Source organism: Mobula hypostoma, chromosome 1, assembly GCF_963921235.1.
Source record: "Mobula hypostoma chromosome 1, sMobHyp1.1, whole genome shotgun sequence".
In the NCBI taxonomy this organism is placed as follows: Eukaryota; Metazoa; Chordata; class Chondrichthyes; order Myliobatiformes; family Myliobatidae; genus Mobula; species Mobula hypostoma.
The window spans coordinates 99,150,316-99,166,825 of NC_086097.1; the positions used below are offsets into that span (position 1 = coordinate 99,150,316).

The following is a 16,510-nucleotide window of genomic DNA, read 5'->3' on the forward strand; positions in this document are numbered from 1 at the left end:
GGGTTACAGACAGATATTAACATGCTTCTCTTTTCCCGTGTCGGGTGCTGACCTGGTGGGTATTGCCGGCATACATAAAATCTACATCAGTACAAAGACTGCAGCTGTACTTCTACAAATCACTGCTTCACATTTACGTATTTCTTCAATACAATGAACCTTGGCTACCTTCCAATCATATACAGAGATTGAGGAGCAGAGCACATGTTCGAAATGCTTACTGCACCACTTTAATTTCACACAGCGTTAATAGTTGACATTTATGTATGAGCACATAAGCTATTCAGTCCCTCCGGTCCTTCCATCAATCAATGAGATTGTGGTTAGTGGAAATTAATCAGGCTCAGATATACAGTACCTCCCAGAAGTTCAAAATAAACATGATTAAAGTCACCATACACAACGCTGCGATTCATTTTCTTGCAGGCATTCACAGTATTTACAAGAAACACAACGCAATAGAATCAATGAAAGACCACACCCAACAGGATGGACAAACAACCAATGTGCAAAAGAAAACAAACTGTGCATATACAAAAAAGAATTTAAAAATAAATAATAATAATAAATAAATAAGCAATAAATATTGAGAACGAGATGAACAGTCATTGAAAGTGAGCGTGCATAGGTTGCGGGAGCAGTTCGGTGATGGTGTGAGTGAAGTTACCACCGCTCATTCAAGAGACTGATGGTTGAGATGTAATAAATATTCCTGAACTTGGTGGTGTGAGTCCTGAGGTTCCTGTAACTTCTTCCTGATGGCAGCAGCAAGAAGAGAGCATGTTGTGGACGGTGGGGTCTTTGATGATGGATGCTGCTTTCCTGTGAAAGCACTCCGTGTAGATCTACTCAATGGTGGGGAGACCTTTACCCATGATAGATGGAGCCGTATCCATCTATTCTCCATTCAGACTCTAATTGTCCTGTCATAGACTCCCTCACCTGATGATACAGATTTTCACCATTCAACCAATTCCTTTTGAAATCCTAAGCCTCCTGATTGAATTGTCCTTTTAATATTCCAGGGAATACAAGATATTAGTGCAGAAATGACTGATGGGGTTTAATCTGGCAAAATATGAGGTATTGCACTTTGGGAGATCAAATGCAAAAGGACAGTACACAGTCAATGTCAAGACTGTTAACATTGCTGAAGCAGAGAGAGATTTTGGGATCCAAGTACACAGCTCCCTGAAAGTGTCTACACAGGTTGATAGTGTGGGCAAGAAGGTGTATGGCATACTTGCATCTATGAGTCGAGGTGTTGAGTTCAAGGATCAAGAAGTTATATTGCAGCTTCATAAAACTCTAGTTTTGCTACATATGGAGTTCTGCTCCATTAAAGGAAGGATGTGGAGGGTTTGGAGAGGGTGCAGAGGGGGTCTACCACCTGCTGCCTGGATTAGAGGATATATTGAGTTGTTTTCTTTGGAGCGGCAGAGTTTAATGACAGATCTTCTGGAGCTTTATAAAATTATGAGAAGCATAGATGGTGAAGGCAGCAGGTATCTTTTTCCCATGGTGAAAATGTCTAATCCTAGAGGGTATGCACTTCAGGTGAGAAGAGAAAAAGTTCAAAGGAGATGTGTGGGGCAATTTTTGTTGACACAGAATGGTTGGTGACTGGAATGTGCTGTCGGGGTGAAATCAAATGTGATAGAGAGACGCTTAAATAGGTGCATACAAAGGAAGGTTATGGACAAGGACAGAAAGAATTCGTTTAGTTAGGCATTTAATTACTAGTTTAATTAGTTCAGCACAACTTTGTGGGCTGACGGATCTATTCCTGTTTCATGTTTGCAACTTAACCCTATGAGACCCTATCTCATGGTGCTCCTTCTGAAGCCAGTATATCCTTTCTTAGATGTACAGTAGATGTCAGAAATCCAGAATTGACCTAAGCAAGCTTTGCGTGGCTTGAGCACAATTTATGACTAACTTGCAGAAATAATTTCAACCATGCCTGAAATTAACTTCGATTATTATCTCCTGTCAACTCTTACCCTTGATGACAAACTGTATCTCATCTATAATAGTCAACCTGTGTTTCTAGCTGCACCTCTAATGGAGCTCACACCAAGCTGTCACTTAGTAATCACTCCGTGTTTACTGACTGTAAACGTCTTTGTCCTTGTAATCTACCAATGTGAGCCTCATCAGCTGGGTTTCCATCCCTGTTATGGCACTGAAACAGGCCTTATGGTGAATGAAATCCTATCCAGCCAAATAGCCCTCCTTAAACTCCTTAACATTAGTTGCCTTTAACAGCTGATTGTATCATTCTCCCCAAATTATCATTCATTGATATTTATCCAGTCATAGGCAAAGAGTCTCCAGAAATTACTTTCCTTCTCATCTATTACCTCTTGGATTCCCTGAACAATTTCTACCTCAGTTCTCCCTTTCCAAAACCACACGTTGGCTGTATGACCATAAGATACAGGAGCAGAATTAGGCCATTTGGCCCATTGAGTCTGTTCCGTCATTTCATCATGTCTGATCCATTTCCCTCTCATCCCCAATCTCCTGCCTTCTCCCCATATTCCTTCATGCCCCAACTAGTCAAGAATCTATCAACCTTTGCCTGAAATACACCCAATGACTTGGCCTCCACAGCTGCCTGTGGCAATGAATTCCATAGTTTCACCACTCTCTGGCTAAAACATCCTCTCCACATCCACTCTATCAAGGCCTTTCAATATTCAATAGGTTTCAATGAGATCCCCCTCATTCTTCTGAATTCCAGTGAGTTCAATTCCACTAGATACTATTATTCATGGACATGGGGGTCGGCTATCACGCGCGGGTAAAGAACACCCAACTCTACTTTTCCGCTCTCTGTATTGTCATACAACCTTTCCAACATCCAATCCTGAATAAGCGCCAATTTTTACAATGCTCATATTTTTCTTCTGATATAGAAGGAGGCTGTTCCCACTTTGGCCTGCGCTGGTACAGAGCAATCTCACAATCCTCTATGACCTCTTTCATATACCTATCAACTCTCCCTTGATGCTCCTATCACCTACCTGTACGCCAGGGGCAATTTACAATGGACATGTAATCTACCAACCACAAAGTGTGGAGGGCTGTCAGAGGTTACAGCGGGACATTGATAAGAAGCAAAACTGGGCTGAGAAGTGGCAGATGGAGTTCAACCCAGATAAGTGTGAGGTGGTTCATTCTGGTAGGTCAAATATGACGGCAGAATATAGTATTAATGGTAAGACTCTTGGCATTGTGGAGGATCAGAGGGATCTTGGGGTCCGAGTCCATAGGACACTCAAAGCTGCTGTGTATGTTGACTCTGTGGTTAAGAAGGGCCTGTATTGTGCTGTAGGTTTTCTATGTTTCTGTGTTATAAAAGTTGTCTGAAGGGGCTTGAAAAGAATGATGTCATATTTGCTGTAATTACACATGTATGCTTTTAGCATTTTAGTACATATCTGTTCTTACTGAAACAAAAATAATTACCTCAATGCCCTACACAAACTATATTTTCCATCTTGGCTATTTCAGTCTGCTTTCACCATATGCTTCTCCAAACCCAGTTTGGGAAAATGATTACCCTACCTTGGAGACTTGGTACCTTTGTACAGGCAACTTGCCAGACACCTGGTTGTATGTTGAGGGCCCCAAGCACAATAATCTGCACATTGCTTGTGTTCATTTCTCCCAGGTGAGGTAACGTATGCCAAAACACATTGTATTTCAACCATCAGGCTGAAAAAGCCAATGTGAATATAAAAATGCTTCAAAGATATTCTTTGAAACAACTTAAATTTTTGTTAACTTATGGAATCTCTGGCCCCCATGGCAACTTAACATGGAGAAGAAAGGTGTTACGCCCCTTGAATGTCTTCGTCTGGAATTTATGGCCCCACTAAAAACTGCAGAAGGAGGATACAATCGAGCCTCTTGCTGCATCCAAAGTAAAGTGTGTACTTCCTCCATCAGCCACCTCAGAACCGGAGTGGGAACTGAGTCTGAAGAGGTGCCTGAGAAGAAGGGTCCATGACCCCAGTAAGTTAGCAGAACATAGGAGAAATCCACAGAATTCTCAGCCACTCTCGTCACACTGGAGAAGAACTCTCTGAAGTGGTAAAGAGAAGAGATACAGATAGAAACTAGTAAAAGCACACAGAGAAGACAGAATGAATCCTACAGCCTCTTATCAATGCCACCTCAGAAGATTCATCAGCTAAGAGATAAACTATACATTTACAAACTGGAATGTTTCAATATTTATTTTCTTTTATTTTGAGCAGCTGCTTTCTGAGAGTCCCATACTTCTCTCTGAAACTATAGGGCCCTGTAGCTCGTCATTTACATCACTTACTTTATGGTTTTTGACCATCTTCTGAGTAATAGCTTCATTCTTCCCATAATCTTCACTTGAAACAAGCTGAAGTTTTTCTGCGACCCAGGCTTCCAACTCTGAAACATCTGCAAGGAACTAAATGAATGTCACAGTATTAGTTACTGTTATCAGGAGCAACTGGAAGGGAGATGCACATGTTCAGAATCATCGTGTACTAGCTGTTGCAAGAAGGGTGTATCTGCGTAGGCAACTTATCACTTCATCAACCTGAGGAAGTTTAGAAGAGATTTCTAAAGTGGTGGTTACTGGTTTTGTAGTTGGTGGTTTACCTGCTGCAAGGGAGCTTAAATCGAGCTGGATGGGCAGGGAGACACAAGAGATAGCTGATACTGCAATTCAGATGCTGCAAAAGAAAAATGACGGCTGCATGAGTTCAGTGAGTTAAGCAGTGTGTGTGGGAGGGGAATGCAACTGTCAACATTTCAGGGTGTGATCCTATATCAGGACTGAGAGTGGAGGGAAGGAAAGCCGGTATGAAGAGGTGGGACAGGGACTGGTGGGTGATCAGAGTGAGCAGGGGTTTTTCATCTTCCTGGGAGAGCTATGCGGAGAGAAGACACAAGAGACAGTGGACGCTGGAAGCGGTGCAAGAATAAGATGAGGGTGGGAAACAGCAGGTCAGTCTGCATCTGCGGAAGGATGTAGACAGTCGACATTTCGGTTTGAGACCCTTCATCTGGACTGAATGAGGTAAGGGGGAGGGGGAGAGCAAGAGCTGGCAAGAGATAGGGTGGGTCCAGTTGAGGAGGAGTTGATTGGTAGGTGGAGGAGGGGAATGGATGGAACCAACATGAAGAAGGAATTTATCCATGACTAGACATGTAGAAAGTAGAACCCCTGCATCACTGACCTCATCTTCTTTGCTCCTAAAGAGCAACAGCAAAGCACTGACCAGTCGGCAGTCCCATTTCCTACTGTACCAAGGACCAAAACACATTGGCCAGGTCCATGGTAACCAGTGACTTGGTGCCCTATTCGTATGGTACAGGGAACACTTCACTTCACTCACTGGCTGTGCTGATCGCATTTTGTTCTCCATGACCCAGCCTACCTGGTGGAACCGCACTGATCGTTGTAGCTTCTTTCTCCTGTCTTCGCAGGCCCTCTCCAGTCCCTCCCAGCTGGTCTGGAGCTCCATCCACTTGCTCTCGATGCCCTGGGCCATGAGGTGCTGGGAGCTGATCATACGCTTGCCAATCTCCAGCACCTTCTGGATCTGCTGTTTGTGGGTGTTCACTTCCACCTGCAGCTCCTGCACCGGGAAAAGGATCACGGTTAAAGAGGACCAAGTAGCAAGCCTGAAGCACACACGGGGAGGAGGTGGGGGTAGAAAAAACTAAGCACAGAACAAAGGAGGAAGGGGAAGTGCATCCGTATAATAATCGCAGGGGCTGGGGCCCATTGCACAGGATGGTGATCACTACACCCATCTCAATATACAGACAGCGTACCATTCCCCATATAATATATCTTAACCTAGAATCCAATCATCCAGCATGATGCTATACAAACATCACTTTCATCCATAATTAATCAATATTTTCATCCATACCAATGATTCAGGAACAGCTTCTACACCTCTACCATCCAGTTTCTGATTGGACATTGAACCCATGAACACTACCTCACTACTTTTAATTTTACTCTTTTTGCACTACTTACTTAACTTTTTAGTGTATATACAAAAAATATATATTACTTCTTACTGTAATTTAGTTTTTATTGTTATGTGTTGCTACTGCTTAACAACAAATTTCATGACATTTGCCGGTGATATTTGATTCTGATCATATAAAACAACGCTATCCCTAGCCTAGCAACCATTAGACGAGAACAGGATTGTGCTGCTCCTCAAGCCCGTCCCATCAAACAATTCTTCCATTCAATATTGGATGCCTTCCCCTTCCCAGAAAATGCCAGACAGCACAGTACTGGGCAAACGCACCCCCCCCCAACCAGCACCCAATCCTATTGCATAAAGCGGTACCCAATTACACTGATGTTACCATCCAGCTATGTTGCCCTTCACTTTTACCCTTCAGACTCTAAATAGAGCTGAGACACATGTCCCACTAACTAGGTCCAGAAATAGCTGCGTGGCTGAAACATCCCAGGACCCAAACTCAGTGCCAAAATAATAGAGAAGACAGCCTAACCTTCTGTTTCCACAGCCGGCTCTGTGCTGTGTGCAGGGACTTGCCATAGTTGCTTGAGGAAGCATTTGGCATGTGCTCTGCAATCCACTGGACGTTCAGATCACTGTTGTGTTGGAACTCATACAAAGCCACCATTGCTTCCAGGAGTTCCCTTCTCTCTTCCAAGGGTACCTTGAGGGATTCAAACCTGTGTGGGCAGCCAGATGCATGAGAGAGAATAAAGTCAAGAAACTTTGAAACAATTGATCCAGCTGGAAGACTGGTAGTCAAACTAGAGAATGATTATTTTAAAACGAAAACTACTAGGTGTGGGAAGATGATGCAAGGACTGATCTCATGTTTTTGTACGCTTCAGACTTGGCCAGTTCTTTATAAAACGCTCCAAATGCCTGTCTTCCCCTACATCCCGTTGACTCCCAGAGATTCCAAGCACCAGGATCCTCATTTCTCCCACCAACACCCTGAGAAGCTAAATCCCCATTTCTGGCATACTGAAAATCAGGATTCTCATTCCTCTCCAGACTTTCCAAGATCTGGATCCCCCCACCCACCTTTGCTCCTAGAGGTCCTGAGTACCACAATCCCCACTCCCCTCCCTGACATCCCGAGACCCCCTTTCATTCCTAGAGATTTCAAGGACCAGGGTTTCAATCTACATTCCAGTGCCTAACACATCAAGCAACAGGGATCCCATTCCACTCAGAGAATCTGAGCACAAAGTCCCAACTCCACTTTACAAAGTCAGTGCATTCCTTTCTCTTCATCCAAGTACCTATGTCCCCATTCCAATGCCACCCTGCCTCAGTGCGGATCTCCCTCCCCTCTCTCTATCCAAGCAGAGGCTCGGCGTCAGTACCCCATTCCTTCACTGCTCTTCAAGGACACATCCACCCTTTCTAATTTTATTCTAGCCTCCCCTCCTCCCCTCCTGTAAGCGGTCTCACCAGTCAAGATGTTTCTGTGTCTGTTCGAGTATCCTCTGTGAATCAAAGTGGCCGGTGGCCATCTTCCTGGCACGATTTACAATGCAGTTCATTTTCTTCGCAAGTTCGCACGTGTCACCCTCCAGCCACTTGTGTTCCTTCAGCAGGAATTTGCTCGACTGCAGGTCATGACCCGTCTCATTGTTCCGGAGCATCTTCTCAATCTGTTCCAGCTTTGTTTTGGCATCCTGAGAAGAGAAAGAGTCAGTGGAAAATCAATTACAATCATACCCTAGAAGAAATGAAATACGGTTAGCTAGATTTACACTCTGGTATACTGAAAAATCAAAAATAAATCCTGCAGTTCTGAAGATCTTAAATAAGACCTGTTCTGGGCCCAGCATGTGAGTGCAATTATGAAGAAAGCACAGCAGCAACTTTATTTTCTTCATAGTTTGTGAAAATTTGGTGTAACATCTATAACTTTGACAAACCTCTATAGATGTGTGGTGGAGAGTATATTGGCTGGCTGCATCATGGCAAGGTATGGAAACAGCAATGCCCTTGAATAGAAAATCTGGCAAAAGTAATGGATACTGGCCAGTCCATCACAGGTAAAGCCCTTCCCAGCACTTCACTCATCTATATGAAGCGTTGTTGCAGAAAGCAGCATCCACCATCGGGGACCCCCACCACACAGGACATGCTCTCTTCTCCCTGCTGCCATCAGGGAGAAGGTACAGGAGCCTCAGGACTCACACCACCAAGATCAGGAACAGTTATTACCCCTCAACCATCAGGGTCTTGAACCAGAAGGAATAACTTCACTTAACTTCATTTGCCCCACCATTGAAGTATTCCCACAACCTATGGACTTACTTTCAAGAAGTCTTTATTTCATCTTCTCTTCTTACAGAAACATCTGCATGATGCTAAGCTAGGGCACATCATCAGCGATGTTACCTGGGGTCGTCGGGTGTTTCGGGTCTTTCAGCATCATACACCCTCGCCCAGGCGACCCGACCGGGGTTGATCAGACCCTGGCCTGTGCCCTAGCAGCAACCCACAGATCTGCCCTCTTTATCAATATTTATTACTTATTTATATATTACTATTATTCCTTTCTTTTTGTATTGCACAGCTTGTTATCTTTTGCACATGGGTTGAACAAAAGTCAAATGGTCTTTCATTGATTCTATTATTGTTATTATCCTATTATGGATTTATTGAGCATGCCCACAAGAAAAGGAAAATGAATTTCAGGGCTGTATATGGCATATGGTGATATGTATATACCTTGATAATAAATTTACTTTGAACTTTGAACTTCAAAAATACACGGAAAAGGCTGGGAAGATTAAGCAGGTCAGGCAGCACTGGTGAAAAAGAGCTAGAGTTAATGTGTTGGGTCCAAAGACCCTTCAAAGGGACTGAGAAAGTGGGAAATCAAAATTGTTCTCAGTTGCAGACTGAAGGAAGGATGGTTAGAACAAAGGGAATATCTCTGATAGGGTGAGACCAGATGTGGCAGTTCAAACTGATTATGCTCCTCTGTCTATGTTATATGTTTCTAATCAGTGAACTGCGGGACATGCCTATCAGGTCAGACTACATTGGTAGAGGGAAAAAATGGGCTAAAATCATAGATAGATGACTGACAGAAATAGCCAGCTCTGACACAGACAGAAAGCAAAAGTGAGTTATTTAAAGCTGGAGAATTCAATATTGAGCCTAAAAGGGTAAAATATACCCAAGCAGAAGATGAGGTGTCAATTTGCAAGCTTGAATAGGATTTGTTGCAACAATACAGGAATCCACAGACAAAGAAGTCAGAGTCTGATGGAGAATGAATGTGACAGGCAGCAGGAAGTTCAGAGTCACTGCGAAATGAACACAGGTGCTCTGTAGACTGATACCCATTCTTCATTTGGTTTTTCTAATGTAGAAGAAAGCATGTTGTAATGCAGTGGAGCAAGTTGGGCACATGCCCACAGCAGCATAGGAGAATGAAATGAGCTCGGTCTGAGGGGAACAGAAAGGAGAGATCCTGAAAAGCCTGTCCTCAAGAGTGAGGACTCTTTCTTCAGAAGATTGTATATCTTTGAAGTTCTCCAGAGAGTTCTAGACACTCAATAATCAATTACTATATATTCAAGGCTGCCACTGACAGAAGTTCTGGACATTAACAGAAACAAGAGATATTGAAAATGCCAATATAGGGAGTTGGACCACCAGGCTGTTTCTGTACTGTTTCATTTTCTGACTGTAAGAGCTGGAAGAGGAGCAGGATTGGCAATGAGCTTACTGTAAAAATGATTACGTTCAAGGAACAAATGGTTTATTCCTGCTACCTGCTTGTTCTTCTGACCTGATCAGCTTCTGTCTTCTAACTACTTTGACTTAAAAACAGTCAAATCTACCTCCCTAAAATGCTTGGGGGACTCCACCTTCCCAAGTACACGCTGAAGGTAATGCCACTGCCGAGGTAAGTCCTGGAATGCAAGCTCCACAATGCTGATCCTCCAGGTGTTTTACATCAATGGATGGAAACACCTTACTTGTCATAACCATAGCCCAGCTTTATTCTGTCCATCCAGCGTCTAATATTGTCCATGAGTGTTGTACTGTACAGTGTTGTTCTGATGTGAAACATTCTGGGTAAAAGAAACAAGTGTTCTCACCTGCAGCAACTCCATGAGCTGTTCTTGTTGTCCAGCTTGTCTCATCTTATCTCCACGTTCTCCCATTTTATTGAGGAGCTCTTCCCACTTCCTGATCAACACCACAAGTTGGGATTTGATAAGATCCCTGGCGTAATGTTCCTCATGGATGAGACTGTTTCCTGTCTAATGATGCAAACACAAAGGATACGTTAACATCATGCAATGCAACGTCCACATTAATAAGTATCTCAGTCACAAGAGACAGAATATATTTCAATGTTCACCACCCTACATAACCCTACATGATCAGCTTTCAGTTATTCTATTCTTAATGCGAAATGAAGCTGCAAACGCATTACATTGAGAAAGGTTTGGTTACCTAATTCACAATTGTATTTATACCAAAAATAAAAAGGAAAGTTATAGGAACAATTAAGAAGACAAAAGAAAAATTGAAAATTGAATAGAATTCATTAATCTGAAAGATTGTTTCATCAAAGCTCCAAAGACAAGGGTCCCCAGAGAAATCCCTAGAAGCCAGACAGCATTCCTCTGGAAAGACGAGCTGAGCAAAATATGATCCTGGGTGTCAACGTCTCTGGGGATCTATCCTGGGCCCAGCAGTGATGCAATTACAAAGAAGGCACACCTCAGCTATATTCCATTCGGAGTTTTAGGAGAATTTGTATGTCACCAAAGGCTGTCACAAATTTCTACACATGTGCCATGGAGAGCATTCTAACTGGTTGCATCACTGTCTGGTACAGAGAGGCCACTGCACAGGATCAGGAAAAGCCAGAGAGAGTTGTAAACTCAGCCAGCTCCATCATAGGCCTCCCCACCATCGAGGACATCTTCAAAAGGCAATGCTCCAAGCAGGCAGCATCTATCATGAAGGACCCAGAGCACCCAGAACATTTCCTCTTCTCATAACCACCATCACAGAGCAGATACAGGAGCCTGAAGGCACGCTGTAGGAAGAATTTAGGACAGCTTCTTCCCCTCTGCCATCAGATTTCTGAATGGTCAACAAACCCACGAACACTACCTCGTTATTTTTGTTCTCTTTTTGTACAATTTATTTAATTTTTAAATATATATATTTCTTATTGCAATTCATAACATATTTTATGTATTACACTGTACAACAATTTCATGACAGACGTCAGTGATAATAAATTTGATTCTGTCATGTTATGTGCAATATACGTCGAAGAGAGATTGAGAGTGAGAGAGTGAGAGAGTGAGAGAGAGTGAGAGTGACAGAGAGAGAGAGTGAGTGAGAGAGAGTGAGAGTGAGAATGAGAGAGTGAGAGAGAGAGTGAGAGAGAGAGTGAGAGAGAGAGAGTGAGTGAGAGAGAGAAAGTGAGAAAGAGAGAGTGAGTGAGAGTGAGAGAGTGAGAGAGAGAGTGAGAGAGAGAGAAGAGTGACAGAGAGAGAGACAGTGCGAGAGTGAGAGAGAGTGAGAGAGAGAAAGTGAGAAAGAGAGAGTGAGAGTGAGAGAGAGAGAAAGTGAGAGAGAGAGTGAGAGAGAGAAAGTGAGAAAGAGAGAGTGAGAGAGAGAGAGAAAGTGAGAGAGAGAGAGAGAAAGTGAGAGAGAGAGAAAGTGAGAGAGAGAGGAAGAGAGAGAGAAAGTGAGAGAGAGAAAGGAAGAGAGAGAGAGAAAGTGAGAGAGAGTGAGAGAGAGAAAGTGAGAGAGAGAAAGAGAGGAAGTGAGTGAGAGCGAGAAAGTGAGAGAGAGAGAGGAAGTGAGTGAGAGAGAGAGAGAAAGAGAAGAGTGACAGAGAGAGAGTGAGTGAGAGAGAGTGAGAGTGAGAATGAAAGAGTGGGAGAGAGAGTGAGAGAGAGAAAGTGAGAAAGAGAGTGAGTTAGAGTGAGAGAGTGAGAGAGAGAGAGTGAGAGAGAGAGTGAGAGAGAGAGAGTGAGAGAGAGAGAGAAAGAGAAGAGTGACAGAGAGAGTGAGTGAGAGAGAGTGAGAGTGAGAATGAGAGAGTGAGAGAGAGAGTGAGAGAGAGAAAGTGAGAAAGAGAGAGTGAGTGAGAGTGAGAGAGTGAAAGAGTGAGAGAGAGAGAGACAGTGAGAGAGTGAGAGAGAGTGAGAGAGAGAAAGTGAGAAAGAGAGTGAGAGAGAGAGAGTGAGAGAGAGAGAAGAGTGACAGAGAGAGAGAGTGAGCGAGAGAGAGAGTGAGAGAGAGAGAGAAAGTGAGAGAGTGAGAGAGAGTGAGAGAGAGAAAGTGAGAAAGAGAGTGAGAGAGAGAGAGTGAGAGAGAGAGAAAGTGAGAGAGAGAGAGTGAGAGAGAGAGAAAGTGAGAGAGAGTGAGAGTGAGAGAGTGAGAGAGAGAGAGAAAGTGAGAGAGAGAGAAAGTGAGAGAGAGAGAGCAAGAGAGAGAGAGAGAGAAAGTGAGAGAGAGAGAGAGAAAGTGAGAGAGAGAAAGGAAGAGAGAGAGAGAAAGTGAGAGAGAGTGAGAGAGAGAAAGTGAGAGAGAGAGAAAGTAAGAGAGAAAGAGAGAGGAAGTGAGTGAGAGAGAGAGAGGAAGTGAGTGAGAGAGAGAGAGGGAAAGTGAGAGAGCGAGAGAGAGAGAGAAAGTGAGAGAGAGAGAGAGCAAGAGAGAGAGAGAGAGAGAGAAAGTGAGAGAGAGAGAGCAAGAGAGAGAGAGAGAGAAAGTGAGAGAGCGAGAGAGAGAGAGAGCGAGAGAGAGAGAGGGAGAGAGAAAGTGAGAGAGAGAGAGAGAGAGAGAGAAAGTGTGAGAGAGAGAGAGAGAGCGAGAGAGAGAGAGAGAGAGAGAGAGAGTGAGAGAGAGAGAAATGGGGACACAATCACATTACATGTTCAGTTGCCAAACTTGGGGAGTGAAAAACAGAAGGGAAAAACCTATAACAACACACACAAAATGCTGAAGGAACTCAGCAGGTCAGGCAGCATTTATGGAAATGAATAAACAATCGATGTTTCAGCCCAGGACCCTTCATCAGGACCAGAAAGGAAGGAGAAAAATGCCAGAATGGGGGGACAGGAAGGAGGATAGGTGAAGCCGGGTGGGTGGGAAAGGTGAAGAACTAGAGTGGAAGGAATCTGATGGGAGAGGAGAATGGACCATAGGAGAAAGGGAAGGAGGAGGGGACCCAGCAGGAGGTGATGGGCAGGTGAGAAGAGGTAAGAGGCCAGAGTGGGGAATAGAAGAGGGCGAGGGAATTTTTTTTAACCGGAAGGAGAAATTGATATTCATGCCATGAGTCTGGAGGATATCCAGATGGAATATAAGGCGTTTTTCCTCCACCGAGGGTGGTCTCGTCTTGGCACAAGAGGGAGACATGGACCGACATGTCGGAATGGGAATGGGAATGGAAATTAACATGCTCAGCCACTGGGAAGTTCTGCTTTCGGCAGATGGAGCGGAGATACTCGACAAAACGGTCCCCCGATTTACAACGGGTCTCACCAATATAGAGGAGGCCACATCAGGAGGACCAGACACAAGAGACAATCTCAGCAGACTTATAGGTGAAGTGTTGCCTCACCAGGATCGACTGTTTGGGGCCCTGAATGGCGGTGAGTTTAAAAACCTGTGACATCTCACCCTCATTAATCTACCTGTTACAGAAGCCACTGCACATGAAAATGTTGGTAAGAATGACCACTACACAAGCCTTGTGAAAACAGGGTTCCCTTTTCACACCAAGGGAGCTCCCATAATTTTGTATAGCTCTACATGCTCTTATGTAGAATAGATGTGCATATTAAAACTAGTACCTTCAAAATCAATCTATACAGCAGAATTGGATTCTATCTAATGGGCTACACACATGCTGAAGGAGAAAAAGAAGCATGCAATAGACAGGTGAGACTAAAACTCTACTGTATTTCTAAGGAAGTAGCACCTTGTTTCTTCCAGTGTATTCTACTGCATTCATTGTTCACAATGTAGCTCTCCTCTACTTTGGAGATGGTGGACTAGCCAAGTTCTCTCTGCAGGGTCCACTCAATTCTCTGTTGATTCCCACTTAATTTCTCCATCCCATTGCCTTTCTGGTCTGCTTGTCCATTGCCTCCCTACTCAATAGAATTTTGGGAGAACTTTTACCAGAGCTACTGCAGCAGTGAAAGAAAGTAGCTCACCACCATCTTCTCAAGGGCAATTGGATGTGTCCAATGCCCACGTTCCCTAGATAAATACAAAATCATTAAAAAAGACAAGCTCCATCTGAAAATATTTCAGTAATGATAATAGAAGGCATTTATACATTAATTTCAGTAATTTAATGCATTCTTTATGTTTCTGAGCTTAACCCTCAATGTCACAGTAAATTCTGTCATTAAATATGATCCAGATTGCTGAGAACCTGTGCTTTGCTAATCTGAATCAATGATTGCTAACAGCCTTGGGCTGTAGTTTAAAGGAGCACCTACCAACAGACACAACCATACCTGCTTCCATTCCTCCACTCGGATTTGGTTTGCCATCACCTCCTTTTCCATGGCCTCATGTCTCTTCAGCTTTCGAAGGATATTTGTGGGGTCTCGGTACGATTCGTCTGAGGCAATCTCATACTTTTCATCGATCCACATCAGGAGTTCAGCTGCGTCTCTGTTAAATTCCTAGAGAAGAGAGGATATCCACCTTGGTCAGTATGCACACCGAGTTCTCGGCACTGTGCCTCAGGAAACATACATTAGCCTGGTCCTTATCTTTGTGTCAATTAAGAACGTATTATCAGGTTTAATCCATCCCTTTTTCTTACTCTGAGCTATTCCTTCTCCACAGTAACTGGGCCATTAACTTTCTCCTCAATATTCAGATAGCATTAGGATAATTTTTATTTCTTTCCCTACCAAACTTGAACAGTAGGACCTCCTTGCTCTGGCAGAGGCCCTGGTATTATCTTCAGCGTTCTACCAGATCTTCAGCAGTAGGTTAACAATATGTACAAATCAAATATTTTGGCTGCAAAGATGCACCCAGTACTCTAGCTGGAGAGTACCAGTCCCCAAAAAATGCATCTGGTAAAGCATGTGTGTGCCATTGTGTTCAATTTCCAGCTGTGCCCAAAGTTTAATTCAATCATGCCATTAATGACCAGTACTTTAGGGATTAGGGAACTGATGTCTCGTATAATATCTGGATTTCAAAGTATGTAGGATTACTGGTGCCTAGAGTTGTTCCCAGTTCTGTTAGCATAGCCGTAACTGTGCTTTGTACAAACTCACTGGGCTAGAAATCCTTTCTGCCGTATACTGCTAACCTGCTACTGCATGGGTAACCCATGTTTGTCTATCCACACCACTGGCACCCAGTATTTAGTCGTACAGCATTTGCCATGGTTGGAATGGATGGTGTGCTGTTTCCCAGGTAAACTCTGATTGTCAAACCAGCACCCATGAGACCAGTTCTGCACTTACTGATATCGGGCCCGTGGCTCTGAATGGGAATCTAACCTCTAAACAATACCTGTCCAGGAAGTGACTTTGAGCTTTTCAAATGAATCTCAAATACAGACTTAATCTTAGTGGTCTAGTTGAAAGGGTTCAATGTTGTAAAGGTGCCCAGAAACTATCCAGTGCTGAGGTGAAGCCCCACGGGATGTCTTTCCTGTGTAAGTGTGAACACAAACCTGCAGCTTCAGTGACTCTGTTAGTCTGCTCCTCCGATAGTCACTGCTCTGCTTAAGTTCGTTCCATCTGTCAATGATGAGAAAAACCCTCTTCTGGATCCTGGAGATTAAAAGAAATATTCTAACTCTTAATTTCAGAGCAAGACCACAAACTGGCACCATCATAACAAAGTAACTGATCGTTCACCTCAGTGTCTACACTCAAAATAGCTACTTTGGTTTGTCTCCAGAACAGAGGTCCCAGGCCATACTTCCAGACTCAGCTAATGCCTCTGAGCATTTGGGTATTTCCTGATCTACCTTCTGTCTTTCCCAAAGGTCCAGAAGATAAAAAAGGGCAAAATTGACACATTCCAGAGGCACGCATTGTGAAGAAAGGAACACTGCTGCTATTTTGTAATCCACACTAGAACTGAACGTGTAACAGAAGAAGAAATGAGTGATGTGTTGGGGTGTGGTCATGCAGCTACCAATACTAATTTATAAATCGTGGCAAACAATGACAAATTAATTGTATTGTAAGCAAAAGATTTCTTGATGTGAGAGTAGTTTAATGGGAGAACAGCTGGATGTAATGTTGTAGATAGGTTCTCAGGACTACCCTCTTGCTGAACTGCATTTTGAGGAGATTACTTCAGATTCAATCACAGGGGTAAAATCAATGGATGGAAATTCATGAACAATATACTCTCATCTCCTGAGCTAATTTCTAGTGCTGTGAAGGCTAGATGGTAAAATGGGGCCAATAAAAATCTTATCAAAGGATCAAGAAAGTCAG

The 16,510-nt window shown here is 43.4% G+C and overlaps 1 protein-coding gene across 1 annotated transcript in view; it reads right to left on the minus strand.

The window, feature by feature from the left end:
* Positions 1–16,510, minus strand: part of sptbn5 (spectrin, beta, non-erythrocytic 5) — a 309,201-nt gene that overhangs the window by 221,924 nt on the left and 70,767 nt on the right. The window contains exons 22-28 of the mRNA XM_063053435.1: positions 15,733–15,832; positions 14,549–14,719; positions 10,142–10,306; positions 7,482–7,708; positions 6,538–6,724; positions 5,433–5,633; positions 4,340–4,456 (exon numbers count right to left, since the gene is read on the minus strand). Of these exons, the coding sequence (XP_062909505.1) occupies positions 4,340–4,456; positions 5,433–5,633; positions 6,538–6,724; positions 7,482–7,708; positions 10,142–10,306; positions 14,549–14,719; positions 15,733–15,832 (1,168 nt within the window). The remainder of the gene's footprint in view (positions 1–4,339; positions 4,457–5,432; positions 5,634–6,537; positions 6,725–7,481; positions 7,709–10,141; positions 10,307–14,548; positions 14,720–15,732; positions 15,833–16,510) is intronic.